The sequence below is a fragment of the Hemiscyllium ocellatum genome, chromosome 2 (genome assembly GCF_020745735.1).
Source record: "Hemiscyllium ocellatum isolate sHemOce1 chromosome 2, sHemOce1.pat.X.cur, whole genome shotgun sequence".
Taxonomy (NCBI): domain Eukaryota; kingdom Metazoa; phylum Chordata; class Chondrichthyes; order Orectolobiformes; family Hemiscylliidae; genus Hemiscyllium; species Hemiscyllium ocellatum.
Window position 1 is genome coordinate 27,484,554 of NC_083402.1, and position 14,149 is coordinate 27,498,702.

The 14,149-nt window shown below is 40.2% G+C and overlaps 1 protein-coding gene across 1 annotated transcript in view; it reads right to left on the bottom strand.

Moving 5' to 3' along the window:
- dctd (dCMP deaminase) overlaps nt 1–14,149 on the bottom strand; it is a 71,420-nt gene that overhangs the window by 11,115 nt on the left and 46,156 nt on the right. Inside the window, exon 4 of the mRNA XM_060835119.1 lies at nt 13,749–13,865. Coding sequence (XP_060691102.1) covers nt 13,749–13,865 — 117 coding nt within the window. The remainder of the gene's footprint in view (nt 1–13,748; nt 13,866–14,149) is intronic.

Here is a 14,149-nt window from a genome sequence, read left to right on the forward strand (position 1 = left end):
TCTTCAGGAAGGGGCCCTATTCTCTCCTTGGTTACCCTTTTGTCCTTAAGGTATTTATAAAAACCCTTTAGATTCTCCTTAACCCTATTTGCCAAAACTATCTCATGTCCCCTTTCTGTCCTCCTGATTTCCCTCATAAGTATACTCAAGTCAATATAAGTTTGAAAAGGACATTGGACAAATATTTCAAGTGGAAAATATTGTAGGGATATGGGAAAAGAACACAGGAACACAATTAACTGGATACTTCTATTAAACAGCCAGCATAGGTACCTGCATTGACCCATTTCCCTTATGATGCTATAAATGTGTTTAAAATATACTGTGCACTTTTTTTGTATAATATGTATCTGAACATACTTGGTACAATGAAAATAAAAAATGCTAGAAATCACAGCCGGTTAGGCAGCATCCTGACATGTGTGCGTGTGCTTGGTGTGTGACACAGTGAGTGAGAGAGCTAACATTGAGTTTAGATTACTCTTCATCAGTCACCTCGACTCAAAACGCTAGCTTGCTCTCTCACTCTCTATGGACGGTGCTTGACCCATCGCAACTTTCAACATTTTTTTGTTTGCAATACAGATTCCAGCATTGGCAACAACTTGCTCTAAACTTGCCACAATAACTGGTTTGAATATCATCATGATCTCAACAAACTGCTAAACAATCCCACAGGACCCATAGCACTAATCACAAAGTAATTCACAGAAAACATGGATGGCAATGCCATTTCACAAAATGATCATACATTTGAATACAGTTGGCCAGATAAACACAGCACCACATACGCAGCTTCCTGTAATGAATTAAATAGATATTAAAACTGTTAGGAATACTTAGTCAGCATCTGAAAGAGAAAAATGGGTTAACATTTAGACAGAATGCTTTGATCAGCTGAACATTTTAGATGCTCAGCATTCAGTTTCTTCCTTTCAGAGAATACGCTGTTCACTCAGATTTGTACTGGGTTACAGCATTCACAGTTCCCTTTAAATCAGTATCAAGTCAGAATTATGCCCTTTTCAAGTAAATATTCTGTTTCTCTACTTACAAAATTTCCAAATTATTTTTAAATAAAGGGAAGCTAAAAATTGCTACGATAGAAATCAGATAACCATAGTTACCAAACCAAAATAAAAGACTGGAAATTCTTGTAGCTCAATGCACTGAATGGACAATTAATTGCTTTATTAATTGTTAACAATTAACTGACACGCACTCTAACTTCCACCAAGATGAAAACATTGCAAGAAAGTAGTTAATTTGCTTTCACCTCCAATCCTGTTCCCCTTGTGCTGATATCTTGTGCATGCCCAAATTCAATTCCCCTGCTATTGGCAACCATGAACTCAGTTGCTGAGACCAAAGTTTTGAAAATCTCTCCCAAAACACTTCTTACGCTCTTTCTCCTTTTAGACGTTCCTTAGAACCTAACTATTGTACCAAAATACCCTAATATTTCTTTGTGCAGTTCAATGTCACATCCTGTTCGATAATGATCCTGTGACATTTTACTCTCTTAAAAGGTGCAAAATAAAAGCAGTTGTCGTTGCAGCTATCAACAGGGGATTCCCTGCTCTGTGACGATGGTAAGAACAGAAAGGCAGGTCTTCAGTTTAACAGCTCAATTGAAGCACAGTCTTTGATAAAACATCTACCCCTCCAGTACTGCATTGAAATGCCACTGTCTATTCTGTGCTCTTGTATTTGATTTTGAAATGCAATCCTCTGAACTGAAAAAAAGTGTGCTCTTTACTTAAGCAAGTTAATTTAATAGGGCACCCTTTAAAATCCAACAGGAGCATAGCTCCTTCAGAAGAAATGGCTGAAACACCAGAACAAACCCAGTCTCGACATTACTACATGAAGTTTCAACAGATGACATCTCACTTGCTTATTCAAGTGCAATATTAATACATATTCTTGGGCTTAACAAGGCTACGAAGAAACAGCTTAAAGGCAAATACTGTCATCTGTAGCCGATGATTCTAATTTGATAATGGGAGATTTAGAGATCAGCATCTGATCAGAAACTACATCATGCAGCACATCATCACAGCTAATTTATCAAGAAGCTCCAAAAAGTACAATATCTATGAGTGAGTTACATCTGTCCAGTTTTAGTGGAAAGTGGGGTGAGGAGGCAGGGAATTCAGGATTATCTAATAAATAGATCTGAAACAGTTAGATTGCAATACATAATGCTGAATATAATCTCACACACCCAGTCCCCAGACTCCCCCCATCACTTCCTCTAAACCCAGAGCGATGGTTGTGGTTTCAATTTGAAATTATTAAAGGATCGAAGTGCTAGCAGTTTCTGAAAAGTGATCTTGATTTGTCAATACTGTAGAGAGCTCATCACTCACTTGAACAGCAGTGTTAATGATTTATGAGGTCCATAAGACAAGCAAAATAACTCCTTTAAATCATCCAGCACCATCTCAGTGATAATCTGTTCATGTTAACTTTTTGATGTTGGGTTGCAGCGTAAAAATTGTCTTTTCACAGATGGCTTAAACCAGCTGCCTTTTGTTTCAGAGGGCAGTCTTTTTTTTAATTCATTACATGGACATGCACATTGCTGACTGGTCCAGCTTTTATTGCCCGTCCCTAGTTGCCCTTGAAAAAGTGATGGTGAGCTGCCTTCTTGAACCACTGCAGTCCACCTGCTGTAGGTTAGTCCAAAATGCCCTAAAGGAGGGAATTCCTGGATTTTGACCCAGCAACAAAAGAATGACAATATATTTCCAAGCCAGGATGATAAATGGCTTGGAGGGAAACTTGCAGGTGGTGGTGTTCTCATGTGATCTGCTGCCCTTGTATACTTCATTTGAGAAAAGCTTCCTTCATTTCAATAATGTCCAGTCATGAAAGCTCATACTTCAAATTACAATTTCCAAAGTGTGTAAATAATTACTGTACAAAACAGGAATTCACACATTTTATGTTGGACTGGAGGAAGTCCTACATTTGTACCATATAATTTTCCATGCACTGAAGCAAGGCTGAGATGCCTTATCTGGAACGCAGTTTTCAACATAAAGACAATAAATACAATTCCAAAAATTAGTGTCCTGCTTGCAAACCTCTTGGCTCAGTGTGAGATGATACTATGGCTTTAACAGGTATATTTGATCTTGGTGATTTTTTTTTATGAAGGAAGATTGAGACACAGGTGCCAAGCAATGTGCTTCAAAGCCTAACGTGAACAGCTTGTGAGGCCTTGGGTTTTTTTCCCTAAATTTGGAACAATAGAAGCAGCCTGAATATGTGGGGTCAAGCTCCTACAGAACTAGGTTTTTAGTTTTTCCAGTAGCAGTTGCTGCTAGGAATTTGATGCGGACGTGGAAATGGTTTTTCCTCTGTTACAACTAAAAGCTGGGGGTCCTCTTCCTACTGCTCAAATTGCATATGAAACAATCTATTTACTGAATTTGCCTTTTTTGAGGGTATGTTAATGGGATGTTACTATACTGGAACAGTTACTGTTTAGTAATTAAATAATCTATTATTCTGTAAAGTTTTCCAACAGAGTTGTTATTCCATTTTTTTTCTTTTCTTATATTTTAACTAAAGTGTACGAATAAAGGGTGTTTTGCTTAAAAGTGTTTGACTGAACGAATTGGAGCTCAACACCTGGTACGTGTCTTTAAAATAAGAAAAAAAGTTAATGTCTAGGCTATCTTCTTCATATATTTTGAGGAGTTTGGCCTGGTCCATAAGAAGTGTCTGTTGTAACATTAGGTCATGCAGGTAATTTATATTAGTATATTGAGGCCAGAAACCAGGTCCACTTATAATAGGTAGAAGTGGCCACAGGTAAATACTTACCCCAAAAAAGAGTTTACTGTGACTTTTGTAGTGTATGTACTGATTTATAATTTATCCAGAATTCCCTAGATTCCAGAATGTCACAGCAGATTAGAAATCAGTAAATGTAGCTCCCTTATTCAACAGAGATAAAAAGCATATAGAACTACAGGCCTCTGAGCCTGACATCAGTCATTAGAAAATTGCTGTAATTATTAAGGGAATATTAACACTGAAAAAAATCATTATGTCATTAAAATCAACTTTTTTTGTGAATGAGAAATTGTGTTTGACAAATTTATTACAGTTTTTTTTGAGAATATAACTACACAGATGACGACTTAGTGGTATTATCACTAGATTATTAATCTAGAGATCTAGGCAATATTCTTGGACCTAGGTATGAATCCTGCCATGGCAGATTATTTTTTCCCAAAGCGACTGAGAGGAGTAATTTAAATTTGCTGGTGATTCAAAGCTAGGTGGGAACGTCAATTGCAAGGTCAACAGGAAGATGCTGCAAAGAGATATAAACATGTTAAGTGAGTAGGCAACAAGGTAGAACATGGAATAATAAGATAGGAAAATTTGAGGTTATTTGCTTTGGGAGTAAGATTGAACTGTTAAACTGAAGCCCTGTATGTCTGCTATGCAAACCTATGTAGACAGCACCAACCTACTGTCAAAGAATAGGGAATGTCCTGTTGATCACCACAAAGGGATAGATGTTTGATCACCACAAAGGGATAGATTTGTCCATTTTTAGGCTCTGTTATTTTCAGAGTGTTTCATGTCAGATGATGGCTCACAGTGACTTTGCTCACACTGTCTTCTGCTCCTCACCTTATTTCATTATGCAACAAGTCTATTTTGCTGTCCTTTTCATGTAATTGTGCAGTAGTAGGGGTGAACTTCCACCTGCTACCAGGACCTTCTGACTTACAAGCCGCTTGTGCCACACCAAAAGCCTGGACATCCAGCACTTCAGATGCTGCAAGCCAGGAACTCTCATGCTGTCCTCCCAGGAAAACAACATACCTCAGGAAGAGATACTCTCCAGATAGTGACCGGTGGGTGGGGTAGTTGAGAAGGCGGCCAGGGCCACAGCTACCCTTGGCACATAGCAACTGGTCATTGCTATCTCCAGATCAGACAGGAAGGCACAGCAGGGCAGGAGAAAGGTCAATAATCTTCTACATAACAGGACTAGCAACTTCACTATTGTCTGCAGCATCGCCACTCAATGGCTCTCAAACACCCCACCCATCATATATGCTCACTCTTCTAGTCAAAAAGCACAGCAATCCAGAGATGACGGCGGGCTCCAAGTAAGTAAGCACTCAGAAATGAAGCTAAGAGCTAGAACATGCACCCCAGGTGGATGCATGAGGTGGCTGAGTGTCCTTGTGCACAAAGGCAGCTGGTAGAAGCATGAAAGTTAATGGTGCCCCTGAGCTCCCAGACTGAAGTCCTGAAGGGCTGAAGTGGATGCAGAGTTGTCTGAAATCAGTCCTGATCATTTACAGATGCCATTTCAGTAGACAAAGGATGGAAAAGGATGTTATCTGTGGAACATGCTGGTAAAGGGACATTTAAATGGAGGCCCAAAGAAGCAAGCAGCAAGCTGCATCCACCAGGTAACCACTCAGACCTTGTGGTCAGAATCTATCGCCTTCTTAACTTTTCAGGAGAGGAAGGGAGAATGGTCAGCTGTCTCGAAATGGAGCAGGATCTTTATGTTCATGGGATGTGGACAACACTGTCTAGGCCAACATATACTGCTTGTCCCCAAGTCTGGAAATCTAGAATTAAGAATCTAGTGATAACCGTAAATCCATTGTTGACAGTGAACCAGATGGGGTTTTTCAAATAATGTCCTTTCGGAAAGGAAATGGCCATCCTTACCTGATCTGGTCTACATGTGACTTCAGACTCTCAACATTGTAGTTGACTCTTACCAGCCCTTTTGGTGAATTAGCAATTGGCAATAAATGCTGCCTAGCCAGCAATGCCCTCATCTCACGAATGATGCAAGGAAACAAAAGTGCCCAGAAGACAGATAAGAGTCAACCACATTGCTGCGTATCTGTGGTCACACGTACGCCTGATCAGGTAAGGATGCTAGATTTCCTTTCTTGAAGGCCATTAGTGAACCAGATGGGCTGTTGATGACAATCAACAGTGCTTATATGGTTGCTATTAGGTCAGCTTTTTAACTCTATGTCCACTAATTCAAGACTCCCCACTAATGGAAACATCTTATCAACATCTCCCTTGCTGCACCCTCCTCAGAATCTGGTATGTTTCAAAAAGACCACCAGTCATTCTTCAGGACCAGTTATAGTTACCTTCGACAGGTTAATTTTTCCCTCCCAGGAATGAGATTACTGAATCTCATTTGAACATTCTATTTAAGGTGCAGTCTCACCCACACCCTGTGATGTGATCTCGTTTTTAAATTCTCCACCCTGGGGTTACATAATGGCTCCATATTTAAGGAAAGTTTTGGAGGCGTTATAGTGATGGCTCACTCAATGAGTCCAAGGGATGAGAGGTCTTGCCCATCGAGCCTCCTTCTCCATTCGGTAAAATCATGGCTAACTGAATTGTTGCCTTAACTCCACTTTCTGGTCTGTCCACATGACTCTTAAATCCCTTGTTGATCCTCACACTCATTATACTAACTAAATTGAGCCTATCTTCTTCAAGGTTCAAGACAGCAATCAGTGCTTTCATTGAAACAAAGATGATTCCGAATGGGCCTGATAGAGGATACTCTTGAGAGATTGTTACCATGGATCTGCACAGATCAAGGGCTGAAAGGAGAAGAAACTTCTTCCCTCAAAGGGTTGTGAATGTTTGGAATTCTTTCCTCAGATGATTGTGGATACTTCATCGCTGAATAACTTTTTAGCTGATATAGCCAATTCTGGATCTCTCATGGAGATAAGGGACATAGGGAGAGGACAGGGAAATGAAGCTAAAATAAAAGATGAGCAATGACTAGAACACAACATGCTTCAGTTCATCGTGTCCACGGTATTGTATTGAGGTAACTGGCTTGGATTCTTTGCTCTAGGGTGATAACTAACAAGGAGCATGGCCTTAAGGAAGAATTTGAAAGGGTGCGGCTGAGACAGTCTTCTCCTAGAGCTTAATTCCACTGCACATTTAACAATCTGAGCTTTGTAACAAAACGTTTCCAGGTTCGTTCCCCAAAGGGTGTTAAGTTAGCTGAACTCAGCTAGATTGATCACAAGGCCACTTTAAATAGCCCCATGTCCCTGAGCAAGGAGAGGAAGAGAATGCTAGGGGAATGGGGGTAGCTGGGAAGCAGGCAAGGTTCCTAATTCTCATTAACTATCATCTGCTGAAAAGTGCATGTGGTGATATTGTTAAAAGAGAAACAAATAGTCACATGATACAGCCCTTTTTTATGACCTCAGAATGTACAATGACACATTGCAGCCAATGAATGTACTTTTGAAGCACAGTCATTGTAGGAAATGCAACTGCAAGCTCCCAAAAACAGCAATGTGGTAATATCCAGTCATCTCTTTCTGGAATGTTGTTTTAGGGATAGTGATCAGAGCACCAGGGATAACATTCCTGCACTTCTTCAAAATAATGAGATGGAAGCTTTTGCATCCACCCGAGGGCATATCCAGGTTTAACATTTCATCTGAACTGTGAAGTGTCAGCCTGGATTGATGATCAAGTGTCTGGAGTGGGCCTTGACCCAACACCTTCCTCCTCAGGAGAGAGAATGCTACCAACTCAGCCAGTCATCCAGGCTCCACATGGGGGTGGTGCCCAACTGCATCAGCTGTGGTTCTGTGGGACCATCATAGTTTTCCACTCACTATTATTGGTACTTTTTTTTCAAATTAAATCCTCTCTCAGGAGGCCACATGGTTGACAATGGGGAATGTCTAGTCATGTTGCTCTAGTCATTGTCAGCATTGGATATATTTGATGGGTCAGTTGGTTTTCTGCTCACAAATCAACATTAAACTGTTGACCGAAGGGTCTGTTTCCATGCTGTACATCTCTATGACTCTATACCTTCAGGAAAAGGAACAGAGCTAGGTGGTGATAAAATGTGTACCAATCAGTATCCTTCTCCTTTGATTTACGTTAGGTATCCTATTTGCAGCAACACAATGTCTTACATGAAAGATCCAATTAAGAAGGGCTGTGTTATTCAAAAAATGTAATAATTTATTTTTGATCCTATAACCGTTTTGCTGGAAACAAAACATTTAGCTGACAAATACTGTTATGCCTTACACAGATAATGTGCAATGGCTTTGTAAAATTACATTTACTGTTCTTGGCATCTCTCCTCAAGAGACAACTGTGCTGATCACAGGCAGAGTGGCAGAACAGTGAAAATGCTGCTCACTTCACACTCTGCTGAACACACAGGGTCAGAGCAAGCATCTCAAATCCTGTGTTATTTATTGATTCCACTCTATCTTCCATCTTCCAGCAGCATACTTGTAATCATATCCAATGGCTTACTTGTGACCTTTCACTTCCCAAAGACAGCCCTCCATACTATGTTCCTTTTTCGAAAGAGTAGTATACAGAGAAAAAAGGCGCAGAACTCAACCCAAAAGAATTGTGTGAAGTATCGAATAAAGCAGCTGCACAGCTTGAAAACAGCCTTAGTTAGGAGCAAAGTTGCCAGCAGCTTGTAAGAGAGCATAGTGCTCTTCTGGTACAATAGTAGTGCCTCTACCTCTGATGCCAGGCGATCCAGGTTTAAGTTCCGCCTGCTCCAGAGGTATGTAATAACATCAATGAATAGGTTGATTACAAAACATACAATAGGCCATGTCTATTATAATCATTTGTTTGTTTCCTAATTGTAACTTAACCAGCTTGAAAAAAAGCCTTTAGGAACATCCCCTGGAACTTCAGTGGGTATGGTGACAATGGTACAGTCACAGTCCCAGCTACTTCACCAACTTTTGCAGCTGGCACATTTGATATTTGCACCACAAAAGGTGGTACCAAAAAAGCACAGTACACAAAGTATAACAACAACAACTTCTGTCCAGTTAACACAAGTTGTCAGAGGTCATCACAGCACACAACCTGTCTATTGAGAGATTAGTGACAGCTAGGTCTTTAACTTATCATTTGTCTTAAGAATGAAGAGTAAAATAAACTAAATACATAAAAGGGGATAAATAGAGAAAAGGGGATTAAAAAAAAACTAAGTGGAAGAAACCAGCATTAAAGGAATTCCCATTTGGACTAAATATGAATCTGATTATGAATGCAAGGCAAAGTGAATACTAATTAATTTGAAATCAAATTAATCTATAAATTGGACATAACTATTCAAAAATACTCCTGGGTGGCCTCCCAAGTTCTGCTTTTCATAAATGAGGTTATTTCAAAACTCTACTGTGTGCGCCCCAACTTGCAGCTCTAGGACACTTATGCTTCCTAACTCAAGCCTCTTAAGCATTCCCAATTTCAATGTCTCCACTAAAATCTTTAGATGCTATGGGTCTAAAAAAAAATCTGAATTTCCTCTTCACTCTCTATGCTGTCCTTTATCATCCTTCTTAAACTCTAATTTGTCATCATTACTAATATCTCCTGATATGGTTTTGTTAAACTTGTAAAGAACTCACACTTGTAACTGTACACTACATAGGTTTGGTTTTTATATTATGAAACAGGCATAGAGATTCTGAATAAAGATTCACAAGAATGGCATCTGAATGGGGAGGAATTACTTATCTGAAAAGGCAAAATGGGCCGAGACTCTTTTTACTTGAATGGAAAATAGAGTGACTTAATTTAGGTCTTTCACAAATGTAAAAGAGTTAGATTAGGGTAGATGCCAATAATGTATTACCATAGATGGGCAAGTTCAAAACTAGAGGCTGCAAATATAAGGCAGTCACTAAAAATCCTCAAAGAGGATGTCTTTATCCAAAGTGATAAGTATGCAATGTTATCAGAAGATCTAGTTGGGTAGAACAGCACAGATATATTCAAGCAGAATGTAGTTAAGTGCATGAAGGATGGACTAATTGAACTGGATAAAAGTGGGTAGCAGAAGGTCTCACCTCTGCTTCACAAACAATAGCACAGACCAGCTGAATGAATGGTCTATCACCATGCTGTCGACTCCACAAAACCACGTAACTACACCAGCCAAAAGGAGGATATGAGGTGAAGGAATGTCTTCCAATATCTTTCCCAACATGAGTTTCATCATTTTCTAGCTGTGCCTTCAAGTTTTGCAGTTACAATTCAATTTGGTATGGTATTCTGGATTAGCTGTTTAGTCATTTAGTATCCTGTTTCAAAGTATTACTGTTGTGTATTTGTACCTATATGGTGGACTGTCACTTTAAGAATCAGAGTTATATTCATAGAGATGTACAGCACAGAAACAGACTCACTTGGTCCAACTCGTCCATGTCGACCAGATGTCGTAAACTAATCCAGTCCCATTTGCCAACTTTTGGGCCCATATCCCTCTCAAGCCTCCTATGCTGTAATTGTACCAGCCTCCACCACTTCCTCTGGCAGCTTATTCCATACATGCATGGAAAAGGTTGTCTTTTAAGTCTGTTTTAAATCTTTTCCCCCTCACCCTAAACCTATGCCCTCCTAAACCTGTGTGTTTTGGACTACCCACCCTGGAGAAAAGACCTTAACTACTCACCCTATCCATGTCCTTCATAAATTTTAAAAACCTCCATAAGGTCACCCCTCAGCCTCCAATACTCCGCAGAAAACAGCGTCAGCCTATTCAGCCTTTCCCAAAGCTCAAACCCTCCAACTCTGGCAACATCCTTGTAAACATTTTTGGAGCCCTTTCAAATTTCACAACATTGTTCCTGTAGCAGAGAGACCAGAACTGAACACAATATTCCAAAAGTGGCCTAACCAATGTCCTAGACAGCCATACCATGTCCTGCCAACTCCTATACTCAGTGTACTGACCAATAAAGGCAAGTATATGAAATGCCTTCACGATCTTACCTGCGACTCTACTTCCTAGGAACAATAAACCTGCACACTAAGGTTTCTTTGTTCAGCAACACTCACCAGTACCTCAGCATTAAGTATTTAACCAGTACCTCAGCATTAAGTATTTAAGTCCTGCCCTGATTTGCCTTTCCAAAATGCAGGACCTTACATTTATGTAAATTAAATTCCATCTGCCACTCTTGGACTCATTGGCCCATCTGATCAGTCTGAGCACCTGATGTAGCATCAACCATTTTGGGCAAGAAACTGCTTACTATAACCTTACTGCCTGAAGCATGAACATCTCTTTAATAAAGCTCTTGCTTTGGCCTCCTGGTTCTTCTTGGTATGCAATTACAATCCCTCTCAGTTTTGCTGCCATAAGATTCAGAGAGAGAGAGAGGCAGAGAGATTAGAGCTGAATAATAATTCTCAGCTCCACTTCCCTGCCTTATCCGCACAACCAAAGATTACCTAATTGATTAAAATCTGTCCATCTCAGCCTCAAATATGCATAACATATCTCCATAGATCTGTGGTCAAGAATTCTAAAGATTCACCAGCCCAAGCTTCCTCCTCATCTCTGTTGCAGCTGTGGCTCAATGTCTCGCCATTGCAACTTAATTTGACTTAGTTTCTGGATTCGTGTTTTATTCCACTTTGCAGCTTGTTTCAAAGTATTACAATCCCCCCCTTGCAAAGATCAAAAAGCCCATAACCATTTCTGCTCTCCTTTGATTGCCTGCCAATCTATGGTAAAAGAATACAAACACCCCCAGTATTTTTGTCAAGATGTCATTACTTGTGCAACAGCCTGGACAGTAAATATCAGTGGACTATCCACTTACAGATGGCTTAATGCTCTATTGTCTTTTGCACACTTCTAACCAGATTCAGTGCAAGCTCATGGAGAAAGGGAACACTGATCAATGGTCTTCTCCTAATTCAGGGATAGATGCAAATTAAAGTATCTTAGTCACTAACCCTGCTGAGACCAACTAATTCAGACATTAGTGACTGGGATTCAGTGTCATTCGTTGTTTTATGGTTCAGCTACTTCGTATCTTAAGCAAGTGAGTCATCGGAAGGGCCAACAAAATTTAAGCAAAGATATTATCCATTCACTTTTATGGAAGCCCGCTTGTTAGATGTAAATTGCTCTGACACTTCGGCAAAGAGCTGAACAATGAGAATATGGTAGGAGATTAATAGCCTCAATCATTAGCTCGGCAAATCCTTGTTCAACATCAGCTCATGACAATCTGTAAATGTCAAGAATTCTTCAAACTTTAATACCATTACAGGGGAAGGCGTTTCTCAATAAATTAGCTTTTGAAATGCAGCATACGATCTGATTTCCAGATGCCACAATCTCCCAGTGGATAGGCATCTCTGAAGGGAGCAAGGGATGGTGAGAAGGGTGCTAGGCCAGAGCCCCTATTATTTATCCTGAGTCCACATCCTCATTGGGAATGCAGGTGGCTAGAATTTACTGTTGCATTCTGTTGGTGAAATCAGGGTTACGTCAGACACATTGGTTGCATTCAGTGGACAAACCCCCTCCACCACCTGGCAAAGCACCAAGCCATTTCAAACCAGGGAGGCTGCTGCTTTGACGCCAGAACTGCAAACAACTCAACTGATCTTAGCTAGGCTGACACAAGGTTCAACACAATGAACTAGGGAAGATTAAAAGAAATAGGGTCAGCCTGGACTCCTGCTCCCCTCCACCTGGTGACCACGTGCTGGAGTGTGTAAATGATGAGCAGTTTGACTGTTTGATATCAATTTGCAGCTTAGCAGCCTGGAGTAATCACAAGCCGAAGCTCACATGTTAAGAATGACCATTTTGCTAGTTACATTTCCTCAAAAATGTGTTTTACCCAAATATATCAAAACTATGTTCCGAAAATTGGGAATTGAACACAAGGGAGGTCTAGCCCAGCAACAATCAGCACTTTCAGGAGGAACTTGACGGCAACAAATGGAGTCATGGTGAGTTAGTTCAATTTGCCTGCTTTTATCAACAGCCATGACAGCAGTGGCTGGTTGAGGTGGTGGGGGTTGCTATGCAAATTTTGTTGCAATTCAGATCCCAAGCCAATGTTCTGGAAACACGTGTATGGATCCCACCATGAAAGATGGTGAGATTTAAGTTCAATAAACAAAATCCACTGGGAGATAGAAAAGACTGCAGATACTGGAGAGTCAGAGTTGGTAAAGTGTGGTGCTGAAAAAGCAGGTCAGGCATCATCCGAGGAGCAAGAGAGTTGACATTTTGGGCAGGATCCTTCCCCTGCCTGAAACATCGACTCTTGTTCCTCGGATGCTGCCTGACCTGCTGTGCCTTTTCCAGTGCTACACTTTACCACTGTCCACTGTCAAAAGAAATGCTTCGCTAATGTAGGGAAGGAAATCTGTTGCCCTTACCTGGTCTGGCCTACATGTGACTCCTGATGCATAGAAATGTGGTTGCCTCTGGGCATTTAGGTACATGCAATAAATGCCAGCCTAACTAGCAGTACCCACATCCCATGAAAGAATACAAAAAAAAATCATCTCCTAAAGGAATCTTACTCCATGTATAGTTTCTCCACTAAATCTTCTGAACATATGTTTACGATCTTTACAACACAAGACCCTCACGTTAATTATACACACCTTTAGTCTTTATTTGGCAGGCCGTGCTATAGAAAGTCACTGATTAAATTAAAACCACGTTAAGAATCGCACGTGCAGCAATTAGTCACTGGGAACCTGACACTGTTCAACAATAGCAAGGAATATTTTTTATGCAACTGATTGTATGATTAATTTGGAGCAAAGGGTACGAGTTTAAAAAAATACTTACTCTGTAATGAGATATTGAACTACATGCTGGTATACAAATGCAGCAAATCGAAAGTGGAGCAATTGCAAATCCTTACCTGACTGAATGATGAGTTTAGCACATTCATTACATGGGAACAAGGCCACATACATCGTACATCCCTTAACGTCAGCAGAGTTCTTGTTCAGAATTGCATTTAATTCAGCGTGACAAACTAGAGAGGAGAATAAAACAAGTCATGAGAGAATTAAAAATAAGATGCATAAGCATAGCAGCCAGCACTCCAATTAATCCTCATCTGGTCTTGTGCTTCCAAACCTCCTCTGAAGAGGAGGAATTTCTGTCAGTGTCAGGATTATATAAGCAGTTCCTTATATTCTTGTTAGAGTTCAAGGGGCTCAGAGGACAATTTAAACTGTAAGAAAGGGCAATTTAAAGCAAAAACAAAAATCCCATTTTCTGTTCTGCTTTTTGGCAAGCAAAGTATATGTTCAATCA